At 43.9% G+C, this 24,601-nt stretch overlaps 1 protein-coding gene across 2 annotated transcripts; it reads right to left on the minus strand.

Moving 5' to 3' along the window:
* Nucleotides 1-10,391: 10,391 nt before the first annotated feature.
* Nucleotides 10,392-19,643, minus strand: AVPR1A (arginine vasopressin receptor 1A). Of its 2 annotated transcripts, none has more exons than XM_014577077.3 (2): nt 18,427-19,643; nt 10,392-13,803 (listed from the first exon to the last, which is right to left on the minus strand). In XM_014577077.3, exons 1-2 carry the CDS (start codon nt 19,409-19,411, stop codon nt 13,484-13,486), a joined length of 1,305 nt encoding a protein of 434 aa, XP_014432563.2. In that variant the 5' UTR covers nt 19,412-19,643; the 3' UTR covers nt 10,392-13,483. The 2 variants fall into 2 exon arrangements, with proteins under 2 accessions (XP_014432563.2, XP_075787018.1); XM_075930903.1 differs by having other exon boundaries at nt 13,632-13,803; nt 18,431-19,641.
* Nucleotides 19,644-24,601: the final 4,958 nt, after the last annotated feature.

The following is a 24,601-nucleotide window of genomic DNA, read 5'->3' on the forward strand; positions in this document are numbered from 1 at the left end:
TTATTGGACCTAACCAAGTGAGTTATAAGATCAAGAACACATATTCCTGCGCATCCAGAAATATAATCTATGCTATCATGTGCCGAAAGTGTCCGTCTGCTATGTACATTGGACAAACATCTCAGACACTTCGCCAAAGGATTAATGCCCACAAAACAGATATCAGACAAGATCACAAAGAAAAAACAGTTTCTTGCCATTTTAACCAGAAAGGACACTTTCTCAATGACTTAACCACCTGCATTCTGCTACAAAGACCTTTTACATCTGCACTTGAAAGGGAATCCTCTGAACTGTCATTCATGTTAAAATTTGACACTCTCCAACAAGGAATGAACAAACACTCAAACTATCTTACCCATTACCAAGATAGCTTCCCCAATTATCACCTCTTATACCATTAACTCACAAACATCCCACTCTCCCCACCTCTAATATCATCAATTCACAGACACTTACCTTCCTTCCTCCCCGCCCCCCGCATCCCCCTCCTGTTCTGAAATGTGATTTGTCCTTTTAATATGTGTTCATTTTTTTAATTTTATCCTTTGGTATATATGGTTGTGACTATTTTCTTCCACTATTTGATCTGAGGAAGTGGGTCTGGCCCACGAAAGCTCATCATCTAATAAACCATCTTGTTAGTCTTTAAAGTGCTACATTGTCCTGCATTTTGCTTCATATATTAAAAGTGCTTAATGTTCTCATTGCCTATGGACCTATTTTTCTGGATCTCCATAAATCAAGCACTGTTTGCATTCTGTGCAAGTTGTTTGTAAATTGATCTTATTCCCACAATCTTAATGTAGAACTATATTAGTAAGAATGGGTTCTAGAGTTTCTGTTTCAAGTGCTGCACATGATAAAGATTCCAAAGATGCTACGCTTGCTTTCTTTGTGCCTTTCTTATATCCCCAGACAACATCATAGACCAGTCCTGAGGTCTTTATCAGTCCTTACTTGGAAAATCTTCCCTTTTGACTCTATGGTGTCTGTCTGTCCTAGGTAGTTATATGACCTTCCTTACTGTAGCTTATGAGTACTGTTAGAGAAAAGAAACTGCCCCCCCAGTAAAAAAGTTTGACCAGGCCGCTCTTGCTATAGTGGGCTGCAGTACTCCTTGAGAGAAACTGGCTGCACTCTTCCTGCATACCACTGCCTTTAGAAAAAGGGAAGGTGTGAAAAGGGGAAAATAGCCTCAGACTCTCCCACCCGTCACCTTGGCGTGAGAACTGCGGGGCTTACCTGGTCGCATGAAACCTGCACAGTTTCGGCCCAACCCCTGGGACACAGACCCCCCCACTTGGTGACCATTGGGCCATATATGGTAATATGCAAGCGCGGGAAAGCGATGTGCAGATTTGGGGATAAATACCCATCGCACAGTTCGCTCTAGGAGGTCTTCACAACACACTGTGCATGTGCCTTCTTGTATACTTCAAAGCGCTGCCGGCCTGATCAACCGACCAGCCACCTCCCCTGACTCTCAGGCGTAACCAAGGCCTTCGCAACCGAACCGATATCTGTGAAATGTTCTGTGTGCTGCGTAAGTTGGTATGTATGATTTGATTTTTTCTTGTTGTATAAGCTTAGTGTTGTAGTTGTTTTTGGGTAGTACATAGAGTTTGTAGTTATCACTGTTATTTAATTAGTGTAGCTGGATATTTTAAGATTAGAGACTATTGCCCTTGGCGTTCCCATCCTTATATCTCTGACACGTTTAACTAGAAATCATAGAATAAATATAATAAATACTGTAAATTCATTATTAACACGGTCTATTAAAAATCTTAGAATAATACTATAAATTCACCACTGTCATAAATAAATATTTTTTATTTGATAAAACTGTCCACCTGGTTCTGTCCTTCCCCCCTTGGGTATGCATCATCAGACCTGTGATTCTCGCAACAAGTACCTTCTAGTGCAGTGTTTCCCAATTGTCTTTGGCCATGAAACCTTTTTAAACTTGAAAGAATTTTGCGGAACCCCTAACAGTCCTATATATGGAGCTGAAAAAGTAGACCACAAATAAGTAAGGATAATAATAAACAAATACTAAACAAAGCCATGAGATCAACATTTAGTTTAACTGCACATATTTAAAAACAAAAATCACATTTAATGCGTTAAGTGGTATATAACAGGCGATCACACCACTGACTGCACGCACAACGCTGAGTAGTGACACCATCGTCTCCATTCTCTGGCTAAGCTGGCATTACACAGGGACACTTATTGTGGCAAACACAAATGAAAATTGTTTTCAATAAAATTCATAAATACTTAAATATTAATGATTAATTTTTAATCGTAAAATGTTATTGTAATGGAATTTTCTCACAGAAGCCTTATTTTCACTTCGTGGAACTCTGGGGTTCCATGGAACACCATTTGGGAAACATTGTACTAGTGTATGGGAATTTTGCCTCCTAAGGATTGAAAGTTGACATCCTGTTCCAAACCCACATTTAGGCACAGAGGTAATATCATTTTTGTAAGTACTGAAGAGGTAGGCATTTACAGAAGAGAGAGCAGAGACACTTATGCATGGGTTTAGATGTGCACAGAGCAAGTCCACTCGATTAGGCCCCAGACGTTAGAGAGCTATGGGAATCCCTAGTTTGTATCTGCTGGAGTTTAGGTGTGAGTTAGATAACAAGTTGCTAGGCACTGTCAGAACTCAGGCAGTGGTGCCCATTCCCTGATGTTGAAATTCAGGCACCTCAGGGACATTAAAGGCTCATCTACACAGCAACATTATTGCAAAATAACTAGCGTTATTTCAAAATAGCTTAGTCCACATCTACACAGGAGGCAGTTACTTCAAAATAATATTGAAATACTGTCAAGCTGGAGGACTTCTTTTTCCACTCCAATAACCCTCGTTATACGAGGAGTAAGGGAAATTGGAGGAAGAGTGCTGTATTTTGAAATAAGTGCTGTGTAGATGCTCCCAATTTCGAAAGAAACTATTTCAAAATAAGCTACACAATTGACGTAGCTCAATTTGTGTAGCTTATTTCGAGTTAAACCCTGCTGCGTAGATGCACCCTACCAGATGAAACATAGGTGCTGAGGGACCTTAGGTGCCTCCAATATTAGTAGCAGCCATGCAGGGGAGTTTTAATGACAGTAGTGCCAAAATGTTAGACTTAAGCACGAAGGGGGCAGTTAGGTACCTGCAGCCCCCTTGGTGTGTGATGTGAAATAAATCGGTAGGCTCATCTTAGTTTCAAGAGGACAGGGATCCACACTTATAAAAATGCCATTTAAATCAGTGCCCTTGTTGACAGTTGCATAAGAAAAGCCAAGGACAAAATGGACTTGACCTCCAGGGATCACTTGTATGAGCCTGAAAGGGTAAGTTATTGCTAGACTGACTTACTGTTAGATACACATAACTGAACAAGTTTTAAATGATTTTATATTATGTATCATACAAAAGGGACCAATATCGTAATATTACCAAGAATATGCAGTTTATTTTCCATTCAATGCTATAAATATCATCACTTAAATCGGATATAAAAAAATGACTGCGAATTGCCCTCTTAGCCTGTACATTTCAGTCGAGTGTTGGGTGATCCAGCAAATTAGAGTAGACTATTATGAGAGAGAAAAAAAATGAAACAACTGATATTTAACCCTTACCTGGCACTTTTCACCCACAAATCTCACTACAATGTACAGATCCCATTTTACAGATGGAGAAAATGAGGCACACTGCAAGGCAAAGTGACTTGCTCAAGGTCAAACAAATAATCTTGTCAGCTAGGAATACAATTCAGGTCTTCTAGCTCCCAGTCAGCACCCCAAAAATGCTAACACAGATTTTTTTGGGGAGGACGGTTGTGAAACTTGTCTATGGCTATGTCTAGACTGCAAGCCTCTTTCAAAAAAGCGCGTCTAGACTACAATAAGCGGATTGGAAAATCGATCCGCTTTTTCGAAAAAGAGCGTCCTGACTGCTGGACACTCTTTCGAAATTAAAACCACCCGGAACCACTTCTGCCAGAGCATGGGGGCAGCATTTCCTTCCGGGTGCTGCTGCCTGCCCTTTGCAGAGACGCGTGGTTAAAGGGATGCCCCTGAACACCCGTTGCTCTGCTTCTGCAGCTGCCTTTGCTGTTGCTTTAGGAGGTAAGCAAGGCATTGCAGTGCTGGTTTGGAGTGCTCAGCTTCCTGGGACACCCCAGCAGGTTTTTTGTTTGGAGGTTTTTCTGTTTTAGACCCATTTTTTCGGCATGGAGCCAGAGCTGCCCCTGGGCAGGCGATGGCCCCACGCCATCATATTGCAAGTGTTGCTGCATCTGCATGACACAGTCATGAGGCTACTTCCCCATCTGGACCCAGACCAGAGGTACGAAGGGATCGTCCCTCATGCTGCCCCACTGCCCTTGCCTCCAAACTTCTTTGTGGACAGGCGTGTTTGGAGACTTGACACCAGCTCTGACTGCTGGGACCGGCTCGTTATGCAGCTCTGGGATGACCAAGAGTGGCTACGCAACTTCCGGATGCGAAAGACCACTTTCCAGGAGCTGTGTACCTGGCTCGCCCCTGCTCTGCAACGGCAAGACACCCACCTGCGGCCCACTATCCCCGTGGAAAAGAGGGTCACCATTGCCCTCTGGAAGCTGGCAACCCCCGACAGCTACCGCTCCATGGGACACCAATTTGGAGTGGGCAGGTCTACTGTTGGATACATCCTGATGGAGGTAAGTCATTGTCTGGGGACAGTCACAGTTTGGGGTGGGGGGAAGGGAGACTGTCAGGAAGGGCAAAATGGAGTGTGAGTGGGAGGGAGCTCCTCCACTCACCCTGAATTGTTGGGGGGGAGTTCTGAGGAGGGGATTCCCGGGGTGTTTGAGAGGGAAGGTGGGTGGTGGGTTCTCCTCCTAAGAGATAAGGCACCCCTTCTAACATTTTGTTGTCTGTCTCTTTCTGTAGGTGGTGAGGGCCATCAATTCGGAGATGCTGAACAGGCTCGTCTGTCTAGCAGATCTGGACAGCGTCATGGCCGGCTTTGCTGCCCTTGGCTTCCCAAATTGTGGAGGAGCGCTCGATGGGACACACATTCCAAACCGTGCACCGCCCCATCGAGCAGCCCAATTCATTAACAGAAAGGGCTACTTTTCTATGGTCCTCCAGGCCCTGGTCGACCATTGTGGCCAGTTTTCTGACATTTGTGTTGGGTGATCAGGGCGGGCACATGATGCCCGCATCTTCAGGAACTCGTACCTCTACCGGAGGCTTCAGGCGGGAACATTTTTCCCGCATCACGACTTTGTGGTTGGGGATGTGCACATGCCGGTGTGCATAGTGGCTGATGCCGCCTACCACCTGATGCCGTGGCTGATGAAGCCCTACACCGGCCACCTGGATGCAAGCAAGGAGCAGTTTAATGCTCATCTTAACCGGGCTCGCAACCAGGTGGAATGTGCGTTCGGACGTTTAAAAGGCAGATTCCGGTTCTTGCTCACATGCCTAGACATGGGGGAGAGCAACATCCCTGAGGTGGTGGCCGCATGTTGCGTTCAACATAACCTGGTGGAAAGGAAAGGGGAGACCTTCCTATCAGGGTGGGGTACAGGTGCTGATGGTCAGGAGAGGCACTTTGCCCAACCCAGGACAGCTGCCATCCGCCAGGCTCACCGGTCTACGGTTTGCATACGGGAGGCCCTACGGGAGCAATTCTCAATTGGAGGCCACTGACTCTACTGAGGGGCTTCTGCCTGGGGACTGGGCCCTGGCCCAATAGACGCTTCCCTCCACAACCCATCTCCTGACTCTGTTTGGAGAAATAATAAACACCAGGTTTGTCTCAAAATAATAAGTTCTGTTTTATTTTTTAAAATATCACTCACTGGAAAATCGTATAACTGTTGCAAACATAAAAAAGCTTTTGTTCATTTTTTATGTAGAAAATATAGTTTCATGCCAAACTATGTACAATAAACATTTTGTTTAACACATTCCTTGTCATTTAATTGGAGTGATGGGGGTGCTTGAAACCTGGAGGGGGGAAGGGGACTTGAAACCTGGAGGGGGGAAGGGGATCAGGTTGCACGGTGCTTGCCTGATCTCAGTCTCCTGCTTAGGCCTCGTGTTCGGGGTCCACCATGGCCACAGGATCGGGTGGTGCGCCTGTCGGTTGGCTGGATAACAGCGGGTAGGTGATCTTGGGACTGGGAGGCCTGGGGGAGAGGAGGGCCAGGGGCAGAGAGGGGCTGGGGGAGAGGGAGGTCCAAGGGGGGAAAGGGATGCTGCTGTGGAAGGGGGGTTTGGTGGGGCGGGGTCATAGGGTGCTGGAGGAGCAGGACTAAGCACAGGAGCAGGCAAGCTGCAGACCTCCCTGAGAGTGGCACTCAGGGATGTGCGCTGCTGGACCAGCTCCTCCATCAGCCGGTCATGCCACCGATTCTCTGCCTCCGCCCTCTGTCGCAGGATGGTGTTGAGCTCCTGCACAGCCTCCACATGCTGCCTCAGGATGTCCGCATACACACGCCTGTGTCTGCGGCTCCCATGTCCCCGAGATGGAGGTGGGGCTGAGGTGCTGCAGCCCTCTTGCACGGCTGGTCCGGCTGTGGAGGAAAAGAGGAAGACACAATCAGTCATAAAAAACTGTACTATGTAGCACTTAAAATACTAACAGGATGGTTTATTAGGGGATGAGCTTTCGTGGGCCAGACCCACTTCCTCAGATCAGAGTAACACGGCTACATTTCTATCACAATCAGTCATGTGTGCAATAGCTGTGCAAAAGGGCATGCCCTCTCCTTGAGACAGGGGAATCAGACATTCTGAAGGAAACACCGTGTGTGACCTGGGCATCAGCCTGAGCATTACAGGTTTCCCTTGTGCATCACCCACTGTTCACCCACCTACCCCCCTTCCCCCGGGTGTTACTCAACCTCACTGCACTCACCTGCTGCTTCATCTCCAGCGTCAGATGACACCTGGGAGGCCTCTGGGGTCTGTGTGACTGGCTCCAGGGTGAGGGTCGCCGTCTCCTCACTGTCCTCCTCTGGCATCATGTCCCCGTCTCCAGACTGCTCTGGCGCGTCCACCACAGCGTCCGCCAGCGTCCCAGGATCTGGTCCAGCTCAGTATAATAGGGGCAGGAGTGGGGGGCTGCCCCAGAACGGGAGCTATCCTCCCTGGCCTTCACATACCCTTGGCGCAGCTCCTTAACTTTGGAGTGCACCTGGTCCTGGGTGCGGGGGTAGTGTCCTTTCTGGGCCAGGGCCTCTGCTATGCGGCCATAAATGTCCGCATTTCGCCGCCTGCTTTTTAGGGCTTGTAAGGCCTCCTCCTCTCCCCAGAGCTCGAGAAGGGTCTTGAGCTCTGGCCCAGACCATGACGGTGCCCGGCGTTTGGAGCCCCTGGTTGGGTCCCCAGAAGGCTCTCTAGAAGGGCCAGGAGGGTCTTGGGGATGGAACATGCTGCACTTAACCAGCCGTGTGCTCTGGCTGCTTTGCTGACACAAGTGGCTGTGAGGGTGCCTGTCCCTTTAAGAAATGGCTGCAGACAGGAACCAGAGACATGCAAGGCATGCCCCACATTGTCCACCAGGGCTTCTTCCTGGAGGCCATTATTTTCGAAAAAATGGCCTCCCCGCGTCCACACACACTTATTTTTGACAGATCTCCGTTAAAATAGGCGTTCTTCCTTGTGCAATGAGGTTTACTTCCGTCGAAAGAAAAGCCGCATTCTTTCGATTTAATTTCGAAAGAACGCAGCTCCAGTCTAGACGCAGGTGAAGTTTTTTCGAAAAAAGGCTACTTTTTTCAAAAAAAACCCTGAGTCTGGACACAGCCTATGTGTTGTATTGTGTTATAAACCCTAACCTCCTCCTTACTGTGCCAGAATCTGGTGAGGGTGATTCATACTAATTATTGAGCCACATTAACACCTTTTCTGTATTTTCCAGACTCATTAGAGAGGACAAGTAGGACAGTCATAGAGTAGAAGACCAGTGGCAGCACGGCTAGTGATGCAAACTAATGTTAACATGCTGTCACTCTTTTGTTTACATAAATGTCTGTTGGCTGTGTAATGTTGTCTAGATCCAGGATGTGGCTCAGCTGTATTGGCTTACTTATTTAGATTGAAAGTTCCTTGGGTCAAAGCTCAGGTTTTCCTCTATGATTTGCTCAGTGCCAACCAAATGTAAACCAGCATAAAGACATCAGTCACGTGCACAGCAATGTAAATCACTTGTATCAAAGAATAACACAGAGTAAAATGTTCAGAGGAGTTTGGAAAAGAATTGTGCTCTAATAAGAGACAAAAATTAGGAGCCAAAATTCCTGGATTATTTTCCCCAGAGCTGCCAATGTAATATTGTTTAACCTAAGATACAAGTGTTGCAAATAAGTCCACAGGACTGAGCATCTAAAAAAATGTCATATACATGAGGAGAAAGTTCTCTTCAATAGCATTTTGTCTTATTGATGTATACGAGCACAATCTATTTAATAATGAATAATAATAATAATAATAATAATAACCCTGAAGCGCTTATTCAGATAAACTCCTATTGAAGGCAATATGAGGATTGAATCCTGAGTCCTGCTCATGCACCTGTTAGTAATGTTGCTGTTTTTAATGTATGACAGATGGAAGGTAAATGGGCTCTAAATGTGACCTGTGAGCAGGTGATGCAGTACTACCCAGGGGAAGAGTAAGGATTCTCATGCACATTACCTCCTCAGTGCTCATAAAAAACCTTCCTTGAACTTTGCTCATCAATTCTTTCACGTACACAGCAAGAGCGAGGCTCCCATATATATATCTGCCACCTCGGGGTTGGAATTGGGAGGGCTTATTGGGAAATTATTTTCTTCCCTCTTTTATTACTAGAAAGGGAAATGAGTTAGAACCTGTTCCACCCATTACTTGCCTTGGGCTACAATGCCAATCGATTTCTCCAGAGTACTAATGGACAGGAATTAACCCACCTTATTATTGGGGGTTGAGGAAGAACTCTGCATACGTTTTTTGCCGATGCCCAGTCTTGTCCTCTACCTCACTGTGGGCCTGAAGGATAGCGCTGAGGAAGTACTGAGTATGCAATCACCCTGAAAAAGTGGAAGGAGAATCAATGATTTCATTAGTCTTCTTCAGCTGTGGAGCCTAGCCAAAATAATTCTAGTGAACTCTGTTATGGAATCAAGGAAGGTCAGGATTTATATCTGAGTCACAACTGCAAGATTGGGTCCAAATTGGGTTTTGCACGCTTGAGCACTGCTGAATGTGGTCCTAGCTTGGTAGTGAAAAAACATCTTCCAAACATGTACAGTACCTATCCACAAATTAGAAAGTGACTATTGTGTGTATGTGTGGGGGGTGGGGGCGGGGGCTTCCTGACGTTTCTTATCAACATATCAGATCCAAGTCCTTCCTGATTCATATATCATGCTACTTATTCCACTGGTGCCATCTAAACTTTAAACTGCTGTAATCCCATTATCACAGTACAGTAAACTTCCAGTAATCCGGCACCTTTAGGATCCAAGGGGTGCCGGACAATCAGAAGAGGGGCTATGAGGGGTCTAGTGTGGGGTGGGGGGACATGGCGCTGCGGGACCAACCCGGCAGCACCCCAGCTGCTCTGACCCAGGTGTCCCTAAGTCAGCCGCTGCTGAAACTGACCAGCGGCTGACTCGGGAAGCCTGGGGCAGAGCAGCTAGAGTGCTCTGCCCCGGGCTTCCCGTAGTCAGCCACTGGTCAGTTTCAGCAGAGGCTGACTTGGGGAAGTCTGGGACAGAGCAGCTGGGGTGCTGCCGGGTTAGTCCCGCAGCGCTGAGGGATGGCGCTACGGGACCAAGACAGCACACCAGCTGCTCCCCGGGCATCCCCAAGTCAGCCGCTCCTGAAACTGACCAGCGGCTGACTCTGGGAAGCCCGGGGCAGAGCAGCTCCAATTGTCAGGCTGCCTGGAGCACTTCCGGGTTCCAGGTGGTGCCGGACTATCAGGAGTGCCGGACCACTGGATGCCGGACAACTGGAGTTTTACTGTAGAATGAAGGGATATCAGTCTGGTCTCACTAAGCCATTAATGGCTCCTGTGCCCATTGAGATCAATGGCAAATCTCCAGATGATTTCAGTAGAATAGAAGTTAGTGCCATATCAGACTTGAGTGATGATATTTATAGCATTGAATGGAAAACAAACTGCATAGTCTTGGTATTGTTAAGATGTAGGTTCCATTTGTGGAATATATAATATAAAATAGTTTAAAATTTGTTCTGTCCTGAAAACCTTGTATGTACATAACATTAAAAAAAAATAATGAAAAGTTTGCCTGACCACCATCTGCCGGTCCTAGTGCTTTAATGGTCTTCTATAATATTTGTTTTAGAAAAAAAAGCAAACCAAAGTATAATACTTCACACACAAAAAATCCAAAAGTTTATTGGAGCAAGTTTATACATTTTAAATGAGCAATTATTTCATCATTCGTCAGAAGAACTTGGAAAACAACTAAAAGACTCTGCGAATGTTTTGAGTCATAATTTGTATTTTATTCCATTCATTGCCCACCTTCTTTCATTAACATTTTTCAAAATGTATATGTCTTATCTATTTTAAAGTATATCTTTATAGAAATATTTAGGCTAATAACCTTGGATAATATACTATAAGCACACCTAGTTGCATAGATGTCATATACAAAGAAAGTAATAATAACGAAAACATAAAATTTGTCAAAGAATAATCATCTTCATAAAATATATGCAACCTAAATATGTATTTGTTGCTTGTACAATATACACTGTATGTATATTCACATTTTACATAGTCCCCCCAATACATATGTAGTTTTTGAACCAAATTTTATCAACAGGTTCACATACATTTACCCCATATATATGGGACTTATGTACATCTGCATATAAATGTCGGTCCTTAGTCTATTTTTCCCTTTAGCATTTTAAATGCACATTAAAACATAAAAAGTACAAAGTACCACTTTAATGCTCTATATTATTCCCTAATATTTTGTTCCTGAAGAAATTACTATCATTTTCTTTTGGGCTAGCAATGTATGAAATTATGCTCTTCTCTGTGTTAGGGCACGGTCTGCCCTCATTCTTTGCACAAAACTATTACTGAAATGTATGGGAGTGCCAAGTACCACAAAGGCAGAATATAGCCTAATTAGAATACAGTTCTAATTAGAGGCCCAATAATTTACTGTCCAAACAATAACTCGGATAGCAATCTTGTTAAATCCCAACAAGATTTGAGATTTTATGGTGCCCTACCAACAAGAAAAAGGGGACCAATCAGAAAAAGTTTGTTTTTCTGATCATAGGTATGAGCATATAAATGTGACTGAGGCATATTTTTAAATATACCATTGTTTTTCCACTCTACTTGACTTTTCATCCTCAAGTACATGCTAGGAATTAAAATGGGAATCCTGCATACCAGCAACAAAATTACTGAAAACTTCCATACCTGATGTATTCAAAAGACTGGAGCAGATAGGCTGAACAGAGGTGCTGATATGTGTGCTTGCAAAACCACATTAAAATGATAGACTCAATGTTGTCCTTGCAAGAGATCCTTAAGATGTCTAACAAACAGCAACATTCATTCTGCCGCTCTACTCTGCACTAGTTAGGCCTCAGCTGGAGTACTGTGTCCAGTTCTGGGTGCCACATTTCAAGAAAGACGTGGAGAAATTGGAAAAGGTACAGAGAAGAGCGACAAGAATGATTAAAGGTCTAGAGAACATGACCTATGAAGCCAGGCTTCATGAACTGGGCTTGTTTAGTTTGGAAAAAAGAAGATTAAGGGGGGGACATGATAGTGGTTTTCAAATATCTAAAAGGGTGTCACAAGGAGGAAGGAGAAAATTTGTTCCTCTTGGTTTCTGAGGACAGGACAAGGAGTAATGGGCTTAAAGTGCAGCAGGGGAGGTTTAGATTGGACATTAGGAAAAAATTCGTAACTGTCAGGGTGGTCAAATATTGGAATAAATTGCCAAGGGAAGTGGTGGAATCTCCCTCTCTGGAGATATTTAAGAACAGGTTAGATAGTCATCTGTCAGGGATGGTGTAGACGGAGCTTGGTCCTGCCTTGAGGGCGGGGGGCTGGACTCGATGACCTCTTGAGGTCCCTTCCAGTCCTATTATTCTATGATTCTATGATTTGTTCAAGGAGCTTCAAACCCGTTTTCACAAGTCAAAGTACTCAGATGTTATGAAAATAACACATAGCAAACCATGAATTGTTGTGGGATACAAGCACACATTGAATAATTATGAATTATGGTCAGATGTCAGCACACTTGAGCTGGCAATCATGATGCACTTAAAGTCTATGTAGTCAATAGGAAGGCCCTTCACATCTTTGCATTCAGTGAACAACCATTTAGGATTGCCAAAAACATAGTATTTGCAGCACTTGCGTGTTCTCAGAACAATTGTAAGACTAGCTTTTAAGTTCACATCTCGGAATATACTTGCTTGACCCTGAAGGTGACAGGCAGTAGAGTAATTTCATTTATGATCTCTGTGGGACTGCTTTCATAAGAACTAATTGTGGACTGCAAGGATTGGGGCCTAGCTATCCTAATGAAAAACAAAACAAAAGCAGTTTCTACTCTTAAACCAGATATTTCCTTGCATTGGTGTGGAACTTGTTATGGCTTGCAGTAGCACTTTACCAATAGGTAGGGAGCAACTAACTTTGACTTCTAATGGTTTTGTTTCTGTCTCTGCTTTTTAGCTAAAAGACAGGTGATTGATCCACCACTTAGTGAAAAAAATCCAGAAATATAATGAGAATGGAAGCAAGCCTCAAAAATCCAGTTTTGAAGTCCATATCTAGATATTGACTTCAACGGAACATCTATCAGCATAAAGGCTAAACAATTAGGCCCTCAATGAGAAATGCTGACCAGTTTTAGTTTTTCATGGTGGTGTTGAATGGCAAAGCAATGTGAATGGTTACATTTCCAATATCTCTTCTGTGCCCAGTTAGCCAAACTTTTTAGAATGTTTACCATCCAGTCAGATTGGGATTTCTTCTAGCTATTTCCCCCTGCAGTTTAGAGCCAAATTATGAATTGATTTACAACTTCTAACTGTCCGATGACTTCAGTGGAGAATTAGTGCAAAATTGAGCCCATGTAGGAGAGAATCTGTACCAGTCATCTACTGTTCTGAAGCATAGTCTCAGTTAAAATTATGACCATGCAAACAAAACACTAATTATTTAAAAAACATGAATAAAGTTAACTTTAGAAAAATAATCATTAGTACTCTTTCCAGAGCAATTGCCCATGTTCCACTGCACTATATTTCATTAATATTTTTCAGAAAAATAATTTATGCAAAATAGCTTAATCAGCATGTGGTGCATCATGAAATAGCCACTGAAGTAGTTCACTGTTCATGTGATGACTAGTGCCTCGGACGAGCTTAATGTGCCACACTGTGATACTCACAAGTGCTGTTATTGCTCTTAAAGAGCACCTGTTTCTTCTGTGTAACTGGCTAGAGTTGGAATGGGGATGAATTTGGTAGATTGTGAAGATTTGGGTGAATCCCTCCAGGTGTCCAAACTGTTTGTTCGGCTTCTGTTGTTGGTAAAAGAAGTCTGTCTTCTGCTAACACCATCAGAATCTTCTTTACTCAGCTTTCGGTTTATTTTTTGACAGCAGGGGAAGCTCTGTATACAGTCTTGCAGGAGGTGTCCACTAAAGAACATATAGATCCATGGATTGCAACAACTGTTTAGACTGGCTAACAGAGCAGTGACTGTTATGACAGTATTTTCAGAATCTATTTAAAAAAAAGCAAATACTGTTTTAGTAACAGAAGGAACATTGCCAACATATATATAGTCAATTTATTCATTTACCATTTAATTGTGTTGATTATTGAACAGAAATGAGAAAAGTAGTCCTTGAACTAAACAGCAACAGACTTTTAAACACAGTAATAAGTACTGTCACTGGTCTGGTTGGGTTCCCACTACTAGTAACCCTTTAGATTGCTTTGGGGAAAATCCAGTTTCTGGTTCCCCAGGTGTTATAAACCCAAGCATTGTCCCAGTCTTGTAGTCCCCAGACATATTGTTAGAACGAAGACCCTCTGTCTTAGGGTACGTCTAAACTACATGCCTCTGTCGCCAGAGGCATGTAGATTAGGCTACCAGACATAGTAAAATGAAGTGGCGATTTAAATAATCGTCGCTTCATTTAAATTTACATGGCTGCCGTGCTGAGTCGACAAACAGCTGATCAGCTGTTTGTCGGCTCAGCGCTGTAGTCTGGACGGGCGAGTGTTGACATCAAAGGCATTTGTCGACCACCCAGGTATGCCTCCTGGGATGAGGTATACTTGGGTGGTCGACAAATGCTTTTGATGTTGACACCTGCGCGTCCAGACTACAGCGCTGAGCCGACAAACAGCTCATCAGCTGTTTGTAGGCTCAGCGCGGCAGCCATGTAAATTTAAATGAAGCAGCGATTATTTAAATCGCCGCTTCATTTTCCTATGTCTGGCAGCCTAATCTACATGCCTCTGGCGACAGAGGCATGTAGTCTAGACGTAGCCTTACACTCCATCTAGACAGCTGTGTTCATGGCAACCTACCCAGCCCTTGTAACTAGTATGAACACCTCAGGGTTCCCTTAAATCGTATACATAGCTCTCCCATAATCTTACCAAAGATGAGAGACTTCTAGTTTGCCTCTCCCAGGGGCCCTCATGTCAGAAGTATTACATAAAACACAGAGATACAATCCAGAGTTCTACAATGCTGCTGCTCTTTACTTAATTGTATAAGAAACACACAGGCATTTCCCTGCCCAAGTTTCCTCACTCCACCAGATCACCCTTTGGGCTGAAGTCAGAGACTGACCTGCATCCTTCTTTTACTTGCATCATGAAACATGGAGTCCTTTCTCCACTCAATTAGTCCTCTCCCCTAGGCTGTCCATGGTCTTCCATCCTCCCCATAAGTCTTTCTGTAAAGCCCTAACTAGTCACCTGGCTTTCTTTGCTCTGCATCTGATACATTTCCATTTTCCTACTCCCCCACCCTCTTAGAGAAGGAGAATAAAACTATTACTCCTTTAGATCAGAGTTCACCCCTTCTTCCAAGATGTTATCACCTAAATAGGATCCTTGAGTTCTATGTCCCTCCTCATATCTAATATAGGAAGAGGCAAGACTTGTCCTTCTAGCTCATAATGGATACAACAAAATTGATACAGCAATTTTCATAGTAGCCACTTAAGATCAATCAGAATTCAGCAGTTGTGCAGACAGATCCTCCAAACCACCCCAAGGACACAATCAGGAAGTCCTTAGACAGATAACAGTGCAATTGATTTCAATGAATTGTATCTGAGTAAAGACGAAGGATTTCTCAATTGGGCTCTAAGAAACTAATCCACAAAAGCAGTTAAGTACATGTTAACTTGTAAGTGTCAGCAATGCCATTGGCATTGAGGCTATGCATACACTACCACCTTACATTGGTATAACTTGTGTCATTCAGGGGTGTGAATAAGCCACCGCCTGAGCAACATAAATTGCACTGACTTAAATGCTGGTGTGGACAGTGATATATTGGCAGGACAGCTTCTGCTGACATAGCTACCACAGCTTGTTGGGGTGGATTAATTTCCATCAGATCAGAGCAGGTATACTAGACAGCTTACATCCATACAGTTTCATTGCTGTAAACTCTCTAGTGTAGCCATAGGCTAAGCAAGTGATTTGCTGGACAGGAGGCGCCTCAAATCCCAAACCTGAAATCCTAATTCTAGTAGGTAAAAGTGAAATTGATGTCATTGGCAAAAGAGTAGTCTCAGCAAGGCACGACCAGAATTTCATTTTAAGTGTTTTTGTCCTAAATGTATATAGACCCTGATCAAAAGCATATTGATGTCAATGGAAAGACTTTGATGTCTAACATTATGGACCTGATTCAAAGAAAGATATTGTTTTTTCCCCTTCAAGTAAGCTTTATCATAGAAAAGCTGCATCTTCTTACCTCTAATAGTTAAATTAAGTTGTTAGATCGTTTCAAGTACTTAGTTAGCATATTCAATTAAACATGCCTCATTTTATGAATATTACGTCTCCACAAGGGTATCTTTACTGTGCTGTACATTTCCGCAGATTTCTAGGATGTCTCTTCATATTAATCTATTTAGCACAGTAAAATGTTCAGACAGGTTTTTTTTCTTTTGATATCAAAATTATATTAGTTTGCCTCAAACCCTCAATTCTATTTATATTTAATCAACTACGTTATGCATTGTGATTTTGGCCTTTATCCCACATTTCTTTGTGATCAAATTATCATCAATAAGAATTTGAAGTACAAATGAATTTAACATCATCTTAAGTTTGTGGCTTCCAGCTATTGATTTACAGGTTTTATATATTTATGATAAATGATAATTACTTCCAGAATTTCATCCATAACAAGGGCAAAATGAATTCACTGTGCTATTTCTTGAATGGATTTTTTTAATTTAAAAACAAAACAAAGTGCATCTTAAATTTTGAATGAATTTTGTTCAAATTAATTCAGCACATAAATCACAACCACTTACCTTGCATTAAATCAGAAAGCTAATGCGACTTTTCCTTCCAGAAGAGATGATTGTTTACAAACAGAAAATTTATAAACTCTTAAAGCTTTTGTAAAACATTTGAGCTTAGCACATTTTTAGGCTAAAGAAAATACTTCTGTATTTTCCTTGGATGAGTGAAGCCAGCTGAAAAGTCAGACACACTGGTTTTTTAAAGGTAAAAGTAGTATAAGTCAAGCAGGCAAAACGGTTGGCACCCACCCTGGTTACTATAGGGGGATTAAACGTATTAATCTGGTTGCAAATTTGTAAAGTTACTTTAGTCACATGTTTGCTAGGAAAAAATACTGAAGATTTTTAGAACATTATTTTTTAAAAATCCAGAAACCCTTAGGTACTTTGTAATTGAGTGCAGTGTAAGAAGATTTGCTTGTGTCAATTGAACATGGCACATTGATCTAATCAAAGCAAGACAGCAAAATATTGCACCCATTCCTGCAGTTCTTAATAACAGAACACACTAACTGAAATCAGGGGCACTTGTCCATTTATACCATTTAGCCCCTCAAGCTTATTTAACTGTAGTACACTGTAGAATCTTCCCTAGATCTCCAAAGGACCTGATTCTGCTCTCATTGACTTTGGTGAGAGCAGACTCAGCATCTACGTTTAGACAAGTCCCAGACACAAACTTTACAATGAAATGGAATCCCCAAATTAGTTATTTATTTCCGTCTTTTAACCAAATCTTCTTGAATACAAGTAAGTGACAAAACTGAAAGCACACAAGTCTGACACAAGAAAGGCTTCCCAGGGTAACAGGTGTGTTTCATTAATTACTTCACCAAAACATTATGTCTGTCATTCTGCAACAAAAGCAAAACAGTAATTGTGAAACATTCCTGTGATTATTTGCAAGTTATTTAACTCTTACTTGCAATATAAACACAAATAATCCTTTAGTTTATGTAAAACTTTATCAGGAATATGATGATATTTATTCAACAGGCATCCTGAAAGAAATAACTGAGTGGAGTGGAAATAATTCATGCCATCAATTTTTCAGTAGAGCACTACATTTGTTTTACAGGGGAGAGCTGCTTAAAATCAACAGTTTGGTTGTTAAAATTGTTCCTCAAGAAACAGAGGGGGCTTCCTTATCTGAGCCTCGCAGCCACTGTGATCATACTAGCAACTACCAAGAGCAAACAACTAAGGTTATATCTGCACCGGAGGTATCCCGGAAAAACTCTGCTGCGTCCAAGGACCGCGTTTGCTCTTCCGCTTTTTTTTGCCGAAGAGCAAACAAGCTCTTTTGGGGAGCCCTGAATTCCTTGTTCTACGAGGGATAAGGGCTTCCGCCGAAAGAGAAAACTTCTTCGCCATTTGGTCCTGTCTAGATTGGGCCAAATGGCGGAAAAGCCTCTGCTGGAAAAGCGATTGGAAAAATCTACGCAAATTGTGGAGTGTAATTTGCATATTTTTTTCCAACAAAGGACTGTAGTCTAGACCTAGCCTAACTGTAAAAAGGCTCTGAATGAAACTATCCTGATTTTCCCCTTATCTAGAGAGATAACCCATGGTCTGCATCTCCTCCCTGCCTCCCAAACACACAGGCCACACACTCCCCCAGATGAGGAAGTACTTTACCTCCCTGTTTTGAGTTACTTCCTAGAATGCTAGAACTGGAGAGGTCATTGAGTCCAGCCCCCCGTTCTCACGGCAGAATCAAGCACCCTAATCTAGACTAGATCATCCCTGACAGATGCTCTTAAAGAACTTCGGTGTCACTGCGGAGTCACTCCGGATTGGCAGCAAGGAAAACCCGGGCAGGACCACCCCCATCACCTACCGACCCAGGCGAACTGCGGGTCCCAGACGGACCACATCTGGACGGTGAAGAAGGGCGCCCAGCAGACGATGTAGGCCGAGACGATCACGAAGGTCATCTTGACGGTGCGGATCTTGGCACGGGAGATGATCTTGACGCTGCTGACCCAGGGGGTGGGCAGCAGCCCCCGCTGGAAGGCGCCCGCAGGGGGGCCCGGCTTGCGGGGGTTCCCGCCCCGGCGGGTCTTGCCGCGGACGTTGCGCCAGAGGTGGCCGCAGATGAAGCCGTAGCAGGTGACCAGCACCAGCACAGGCGCCACGAAGATGCCGCCGGTGATCCAGGTGACGTAGGCGCGGGGCCCCCAGGGCTGCACGAAGTGGGCCCAGCAGTCGTAGACCTGCGAGCCGCGCTCCACCTCGCTGAGGGAGAAGATGAAGTACTGCGGCGTGCTGAGCAGCAGGCTGAGCGCCCAGGCCACCGCCACCATGGCGTGCGGGCGGCGGGCGGGCTGGCGCAGGCTGCGCAGCGGGTGGCACACGGCCACGTAGCGGTCGGCCGTCATGGCCACCAGCAGGTAGGCCGAGGCGAACATGCCGAAGACCTGCAGGTGCTTCACCACGCGGCACAGCCCGTCGGGCCCGTGGAAGCGGTAGGTCACGTCCCAGCACAGCTGCGGCAGCACCTGGAAGAAGGCCACGGCCAGGTCGGCCAGGCTGAGGTGGCGGATGAAGAGGTGCACGCGGGAGGCCTTGCGGGCAGTGAGGCGCAGCGCCAGCAGCACGAGGCCGTTGCCCAGCAGCGCCGCCGCGAAGGTCAGCGCCAGCACGGCGATCTCCAGCTTGGCCAGCTCCTCGTCCCGCCCGTAGGGGTCCCAGCCGTCGGCGCCGCTCGTGTTGGGGGCGGCGGAGCCGGGCGTCGGGCCGGGGCTGCTGCTTCCCGCCACCGGCCGCCCCTGGCTACTGTTCCCGGCGGCCCACCAGGGTCCGGGGCTGGGAGCCGAGCGCATGACGCCGCCCGGCGGGACCCTCCCTCAGGCGGCTCGCCCCGGGCTCTGTGCGCTCGGCGGCGCCGGGGCCGCTGCCTTTATCCGCGGGCTGGGGAGGAGCGCGCCAGTCGCCGAGGCTGGTCAGCGCTTGACGCCAGCCGCCCCCTCCCTTCCCTTCCCAGCGGCGCGGCCAGGCGGCCCCCTGCCCTTGCCTCGCCTCCCGCGTAGTCCCAGGCCCGCCCCGCCCCGCCGGGACCGTGCGCCCGCAGCCCGGGATCAGGACCTTCTGCCTCCCGCCCCCGCCAGGGTCGCTTCTCGGTCGCTCTGCCCGAGGGGAGCAGGGGATGGACTTGGGCTCTGTCAATGCAAAGGGGGGGGGGGCGTGAGCGGCACCTTCGCTCTGGGAAACTCCCTCTGCCTGCACCCTCGGTTCTCAGAGGCTGCGGTGGCTTCCCGCGCTGCGGGAGAGCGGCTGAGCGGGGCAGCAAGGAGGGAGCACAGGCAGGGCGGAGAAGAGCTCAGAGGGCGCTGGTAGTAGCGCACGGGTAGGGGGCAGGAGAAAGAGCAAAGGCGACCAGGGCTAGAGAGCGGTAGGTTGGATCGTGGAAGAGCAGTGGTGACACCTTGCAGGGACGGAAGGATAAATAAGGGGAGGCACGGGCATGGTTGCAAGAGATGGAACTGGGTGCAGGAACATGGGAGAGACGGAAGCGTGGTCCGCTCACTACGGAAAATGCGATCCCTCTACCTCTCCACTGTGGAGCTTTGTTTTTGTCAAGGGTCGCAGCTTTACTTGCAAGATTCGTCTAAGTGAGTAGCGATGAGCTACAGCTGATGGCATGCACTCCGAGCCGTCTCTTTTGAAGTCACGGTAAAGAAAAATGTGATCTCCAGCATCATCAATTTCCCTAAATCGAAGAGGAAAAAGAAGACAGCATCACTCAAACACAGCAGTTATTAATATCTATGAACTATTTTTTCATTCCCAAAATGGAATATCTGTTGCACAGGTTGTGTTAAAAGTAACACTATCATCCAGATTTATCCCTTGTAGCCTTGTAAGTTTCTATCCTATTGCAGACACAGAGAAGAGTGAGAAATATTTTCAACTATTACTCTCCACAAGTCTATTCATCCTTAAAAGCCAAAGCATAGAATTTATTCCAAAACTGAATTTTAGAAAAAGGCAATAATGACCAAGTGCTTTCAAAATTTTCTCAGCTTGAGTTATTTGAGGTAGTAAGAGCAGCATTTTAGAGGAACTGTCTAAAGGATGGAAAGTGATGTTTTGGCATGTAACAATGTTCTCTGGACCAGTCATAGATCATAACAACAGTACTAGAATAAAGACCAGAAGAGAAGGAAAGACAATCAACATCACAAACTGGAAACTACAAGTGAAATCTTGACCCTCTTAAAGTCAATGACAAAACTTCATTTTACTTCAGTGTGGCCAAAAATTCATCCATGATGGCAGTAAATAGTAATTTGCTAAAATTCAGCATAGAAAAAGACAGCATGGATCTAAAGCCTCCTCTAAAGTACTATGACTGCAAACATTTTCACAAGTAATCAGTAACTTATTTCTTAAATATAGAAACTAGCAGATAAAGATTTTCCATTTTCTTGGTTTCATAGATTATTCTGGATTTAGGGCAAAATTATTACCCCGTTATAATACATAAGAATTTTATAACTGATTTTGACATATTGTCTTAAGTAAAAAATCCTGGTTGGGGTGCCATCTGACTGGAGCAAAGCTGTGTTACTTGGGCTGATTTTTAACTAAAATAGCTTTGAGAAAAATCTGCTTTATAAAAAGATGTAAGGAATAAAATTCATATTTGTCTTTCATTAAAAAGGAAGTTTTGAGATTCTGGTTTTAGAGGACTCTTCCGGAACAACTGTAGATGACAGACTCATGCATTACATTACATACGTCAGCATATACTAAATTTCTTCATGGACATGATTCTGCATTTATTTGTATGATAGCAAGGCTTGCTATTATAAAGCACTCACAGTAGAGCTTAGTTCTCTTCCCAGTGTCATTGGCAGAACATCCATTAATTGTAGTGGGAAAAGGTGCCATCCCTTACTTAACAATTTTGACTCTGTCCCACTGTGTTATGGATTTTGGGAGGTCTTGTTCAGCTGAGGGAGAATGCTGCTGAAAAGTTTGGACAAACTAATTTATTATGGGAAAAAATCATTAAAACATTTTTTCATGAAAAAATCATGCCCTTTCCCATCTTTTTTATTGTAAGCATTAGTAGGTGTAAGCTATTTGATTACATTTACATAGTGTTTTCTGATTAAATGTTTTAAACTGAAAATTCAGTCACTAACATTTTTCATGATTTTTTTCAAAACATTTTGAAATGGAAATAATTTTGAAATGTCAACAGTTTTCTCAACAGCTCTGATTTAAAAAAAACAAACAAACAAAAAACCCATAGTCTGTATAATCTCCTCAACAATGCAGTGTGGAAAAGAGCAGCTAAAATCAAATGGGACAAAGGTTGAGGTCAAATATGTAGAGCCTTGCAAATCCACAGATAACTGCTTTCAGTGCTTTTTGTGATAGTACTGCCCGTCACCTATTTTCCCAGACCGCAGAAAAGGAATGGGATTTCCCCCGGGTGTACCAGCACCTGTTTTCCTAGGGTGACTTGGCTCCTGATGGAAGCCTGCTCAGGATGCACAGTGTTCTTTTTTCAGCTCCCAGCACAGTACTCTGGCTCTTAAAGGGTCCGCAGCAGCAATTTGGCCCCCAGCGCTGTTTTTTTTTTTTTGCTCAACAAGTTTTCCTTTTTTTTAATTGTTTTTTGCTGAACAAGTTTGCCCCAGAGTACTGGTACCTTTTTTCTTACAAAAAAAAAGCACTGACAGCTTTATATTTGCAAGTATATGCATCCACATGTATGGAATTAAAGAGGTAGCAGATTGATAGGACCCTATATGCAGGATTATGAAGGTGTGACTTCAGGGGACACCTGTGCCAACTCAATGGGTAAGTGCAAGGGGACAAACCTTCCAGCAACCTTGCATAAGGCATGTATATGCCCATGTGGAATCAACATAAGCAAGAACTCGAACAAGAACTGAAACAGCTGGGAAGGAATTTAAGGAAATAGAATGTATTTACCCAATTTGGAATCTAGCCAAACACTGGACAAATTACCATAATTGTAAAAAGAGAGCCCATTTCATATCTACAGTCTGGGTTTGTCTACACTTACATCCTCTTTCTGGAGAGGGATGCAATTGAAGACATTCAAAATTGCAGGTGAAGCCGGGATTTAAATATCCCGTGCTTCATTTGCATATTTGCATTATGGCGCTATTTTGAAATTTCACTATTTCGAAATAACAGACGCTGTTAAAGACGCCGTTATTTTGAGAGAAAACCCTTCTCTCAAAATAATCCTTATTCCTCATACAATGAAGTTTACCAATTATTTCGAGAGAAGGGTTTTCTTTCAAAATAACTGCATCTTAACAGCATCTGTTCTTTCGAAATAGTGCCATAACGTAAATATGAAAATGGAGCACAGTATATTTAAATCCCGGCTTCATTTGCAATTTTGAACATCGTCATTTGCATCCCTCTCTCGAAAGAGGGTGTAAGTGTAGACATACTCTCTGTAAATTAGGATTATAAACAACTGCAAATTCATTTTAACTTAGATTTATTTATTTAAACAGAAAGACCTATTAAAGGAGATAGCTTAACTTTACCAATGGCAAGGATGATATGCAAACACATTCCTAGGAGCCATTTGATCAATTTCCACAGTGGCCCACAGCTTCCCATGATCCCCAACCCAGTCTGTGAACAGCCATGCTTCCTGAAATTAACCCACACTTAGTTTAAGACTATGTGTTGAAGCTAACTGCTATAAAAATGTACTTCATGGAGGAGATATGCCAAGAGCAGACAGGTTATTATAAATAGGGAATAAATTGGTAGTGTGTTCCTGCTTCTAGCTACTTTTTGCATCATAATTCTAACCGAAAGGCAGTGAAACTTAATGTATGCAGAATAAAAGATGTAAGGGCTCAGATAACGAGAAAGTGTATTTTAATAGATATTTAGTAAGCCTTCTGTAGAGAAGGATTTGAAAATTTATTGTTTTGTTTTATAATCTGTTTTTCTGTTATGCTTACTTGGAGGATTTTGTCATGAGAGTCAGCATTGAGAATGAATGTACTGTAGATTATCAGAGTCAATAAAGAAAATCCCATTCAATTTGTTTTTTCTATGGCTTGTTAAAATACATTTTCAGTCCAAGCATCACTGAGCCTCTCAGACTTTTGGCAATTTAACATGATAGCATTACAATATCCCTATTATAGTATGATTGAAAAAACAGATGCTATATATAGGACCTAATCCTGAAGGATGCCAAGTGTCTTCAGGCTCTACTGACTTTTATGAGAGTTGAGGGTGCGACAAGCCTCCCATATATTATTTTATAGGCTTTTCTCTGGCCCTCTACAACCCCAGGAGTTTCAAGTCATGAAGGGGAAATGCATGTGCTGCACTATATGTTAGGAAATTGCAGCACTTTCCTTTTTAAGCTAGATCAGAATGGAGACAAAAGTGGTGTTTGTTATTGCCTCTTTCCTGAGTAGGCAGGCTCTGTTTGCCTTCGATCCATTGGGCCTAGTGTCTTCTGAGCAGTTCAAGGGCCACTGTAGCTTCAAGAGAGTAGGTTGTTGAATGTGACTGTTTCATGGAATCCAGAAGAGGAACATCCTACTCTGACCCACCATAGTCAAACAGAGAGATTGGAGGGTCTACTTTCCATGTTTTTCACAAGGCTCCTTAAAATATGTCCACCATGACTTTGGGCATTTTGTGCTGATGGCCTGGTTTGTCTCTTCAGAATGTTGTCCTGGAACATCATCTTTCAATGAAAAGATAAAACAACATTGGCAAGGCTTGAGCTTTCAACAATACTCTCTCACATCTTTGCAACTATCTTCATAGATCTCCTAGGTTGGACATAACATCAAACATTGTGTACAAACACTTGTCATGATATTTCTAAAGCCACTAATTTTGGCATTACGTTTTGTGACTGTATTTAGAAAGACTTCACTGGCACACTTGAGAAGAAAATGTTATGCATTCCAAATTGTTTTGCTTGGTCTGCTACATGATGCAACGTAATAGATATCCCAAACCTTGCTGATAGTGATCAG

Source organism: Pelodiscus sinensis, chromosome 1 (genome assembly GCF_049634645.1).
Source record: "Pelodiscus sinensis isolate JC-2024 chromosome 1, ASM4963464v1, whole genome shotgun sequence".
Classification (NCBI taxonomy): domain Eukaryota; kingdom Metazoa; phylum Chordata; order Testudines; family Trionychidae; genus Pelodiscus; species Pelodiscus sinensis.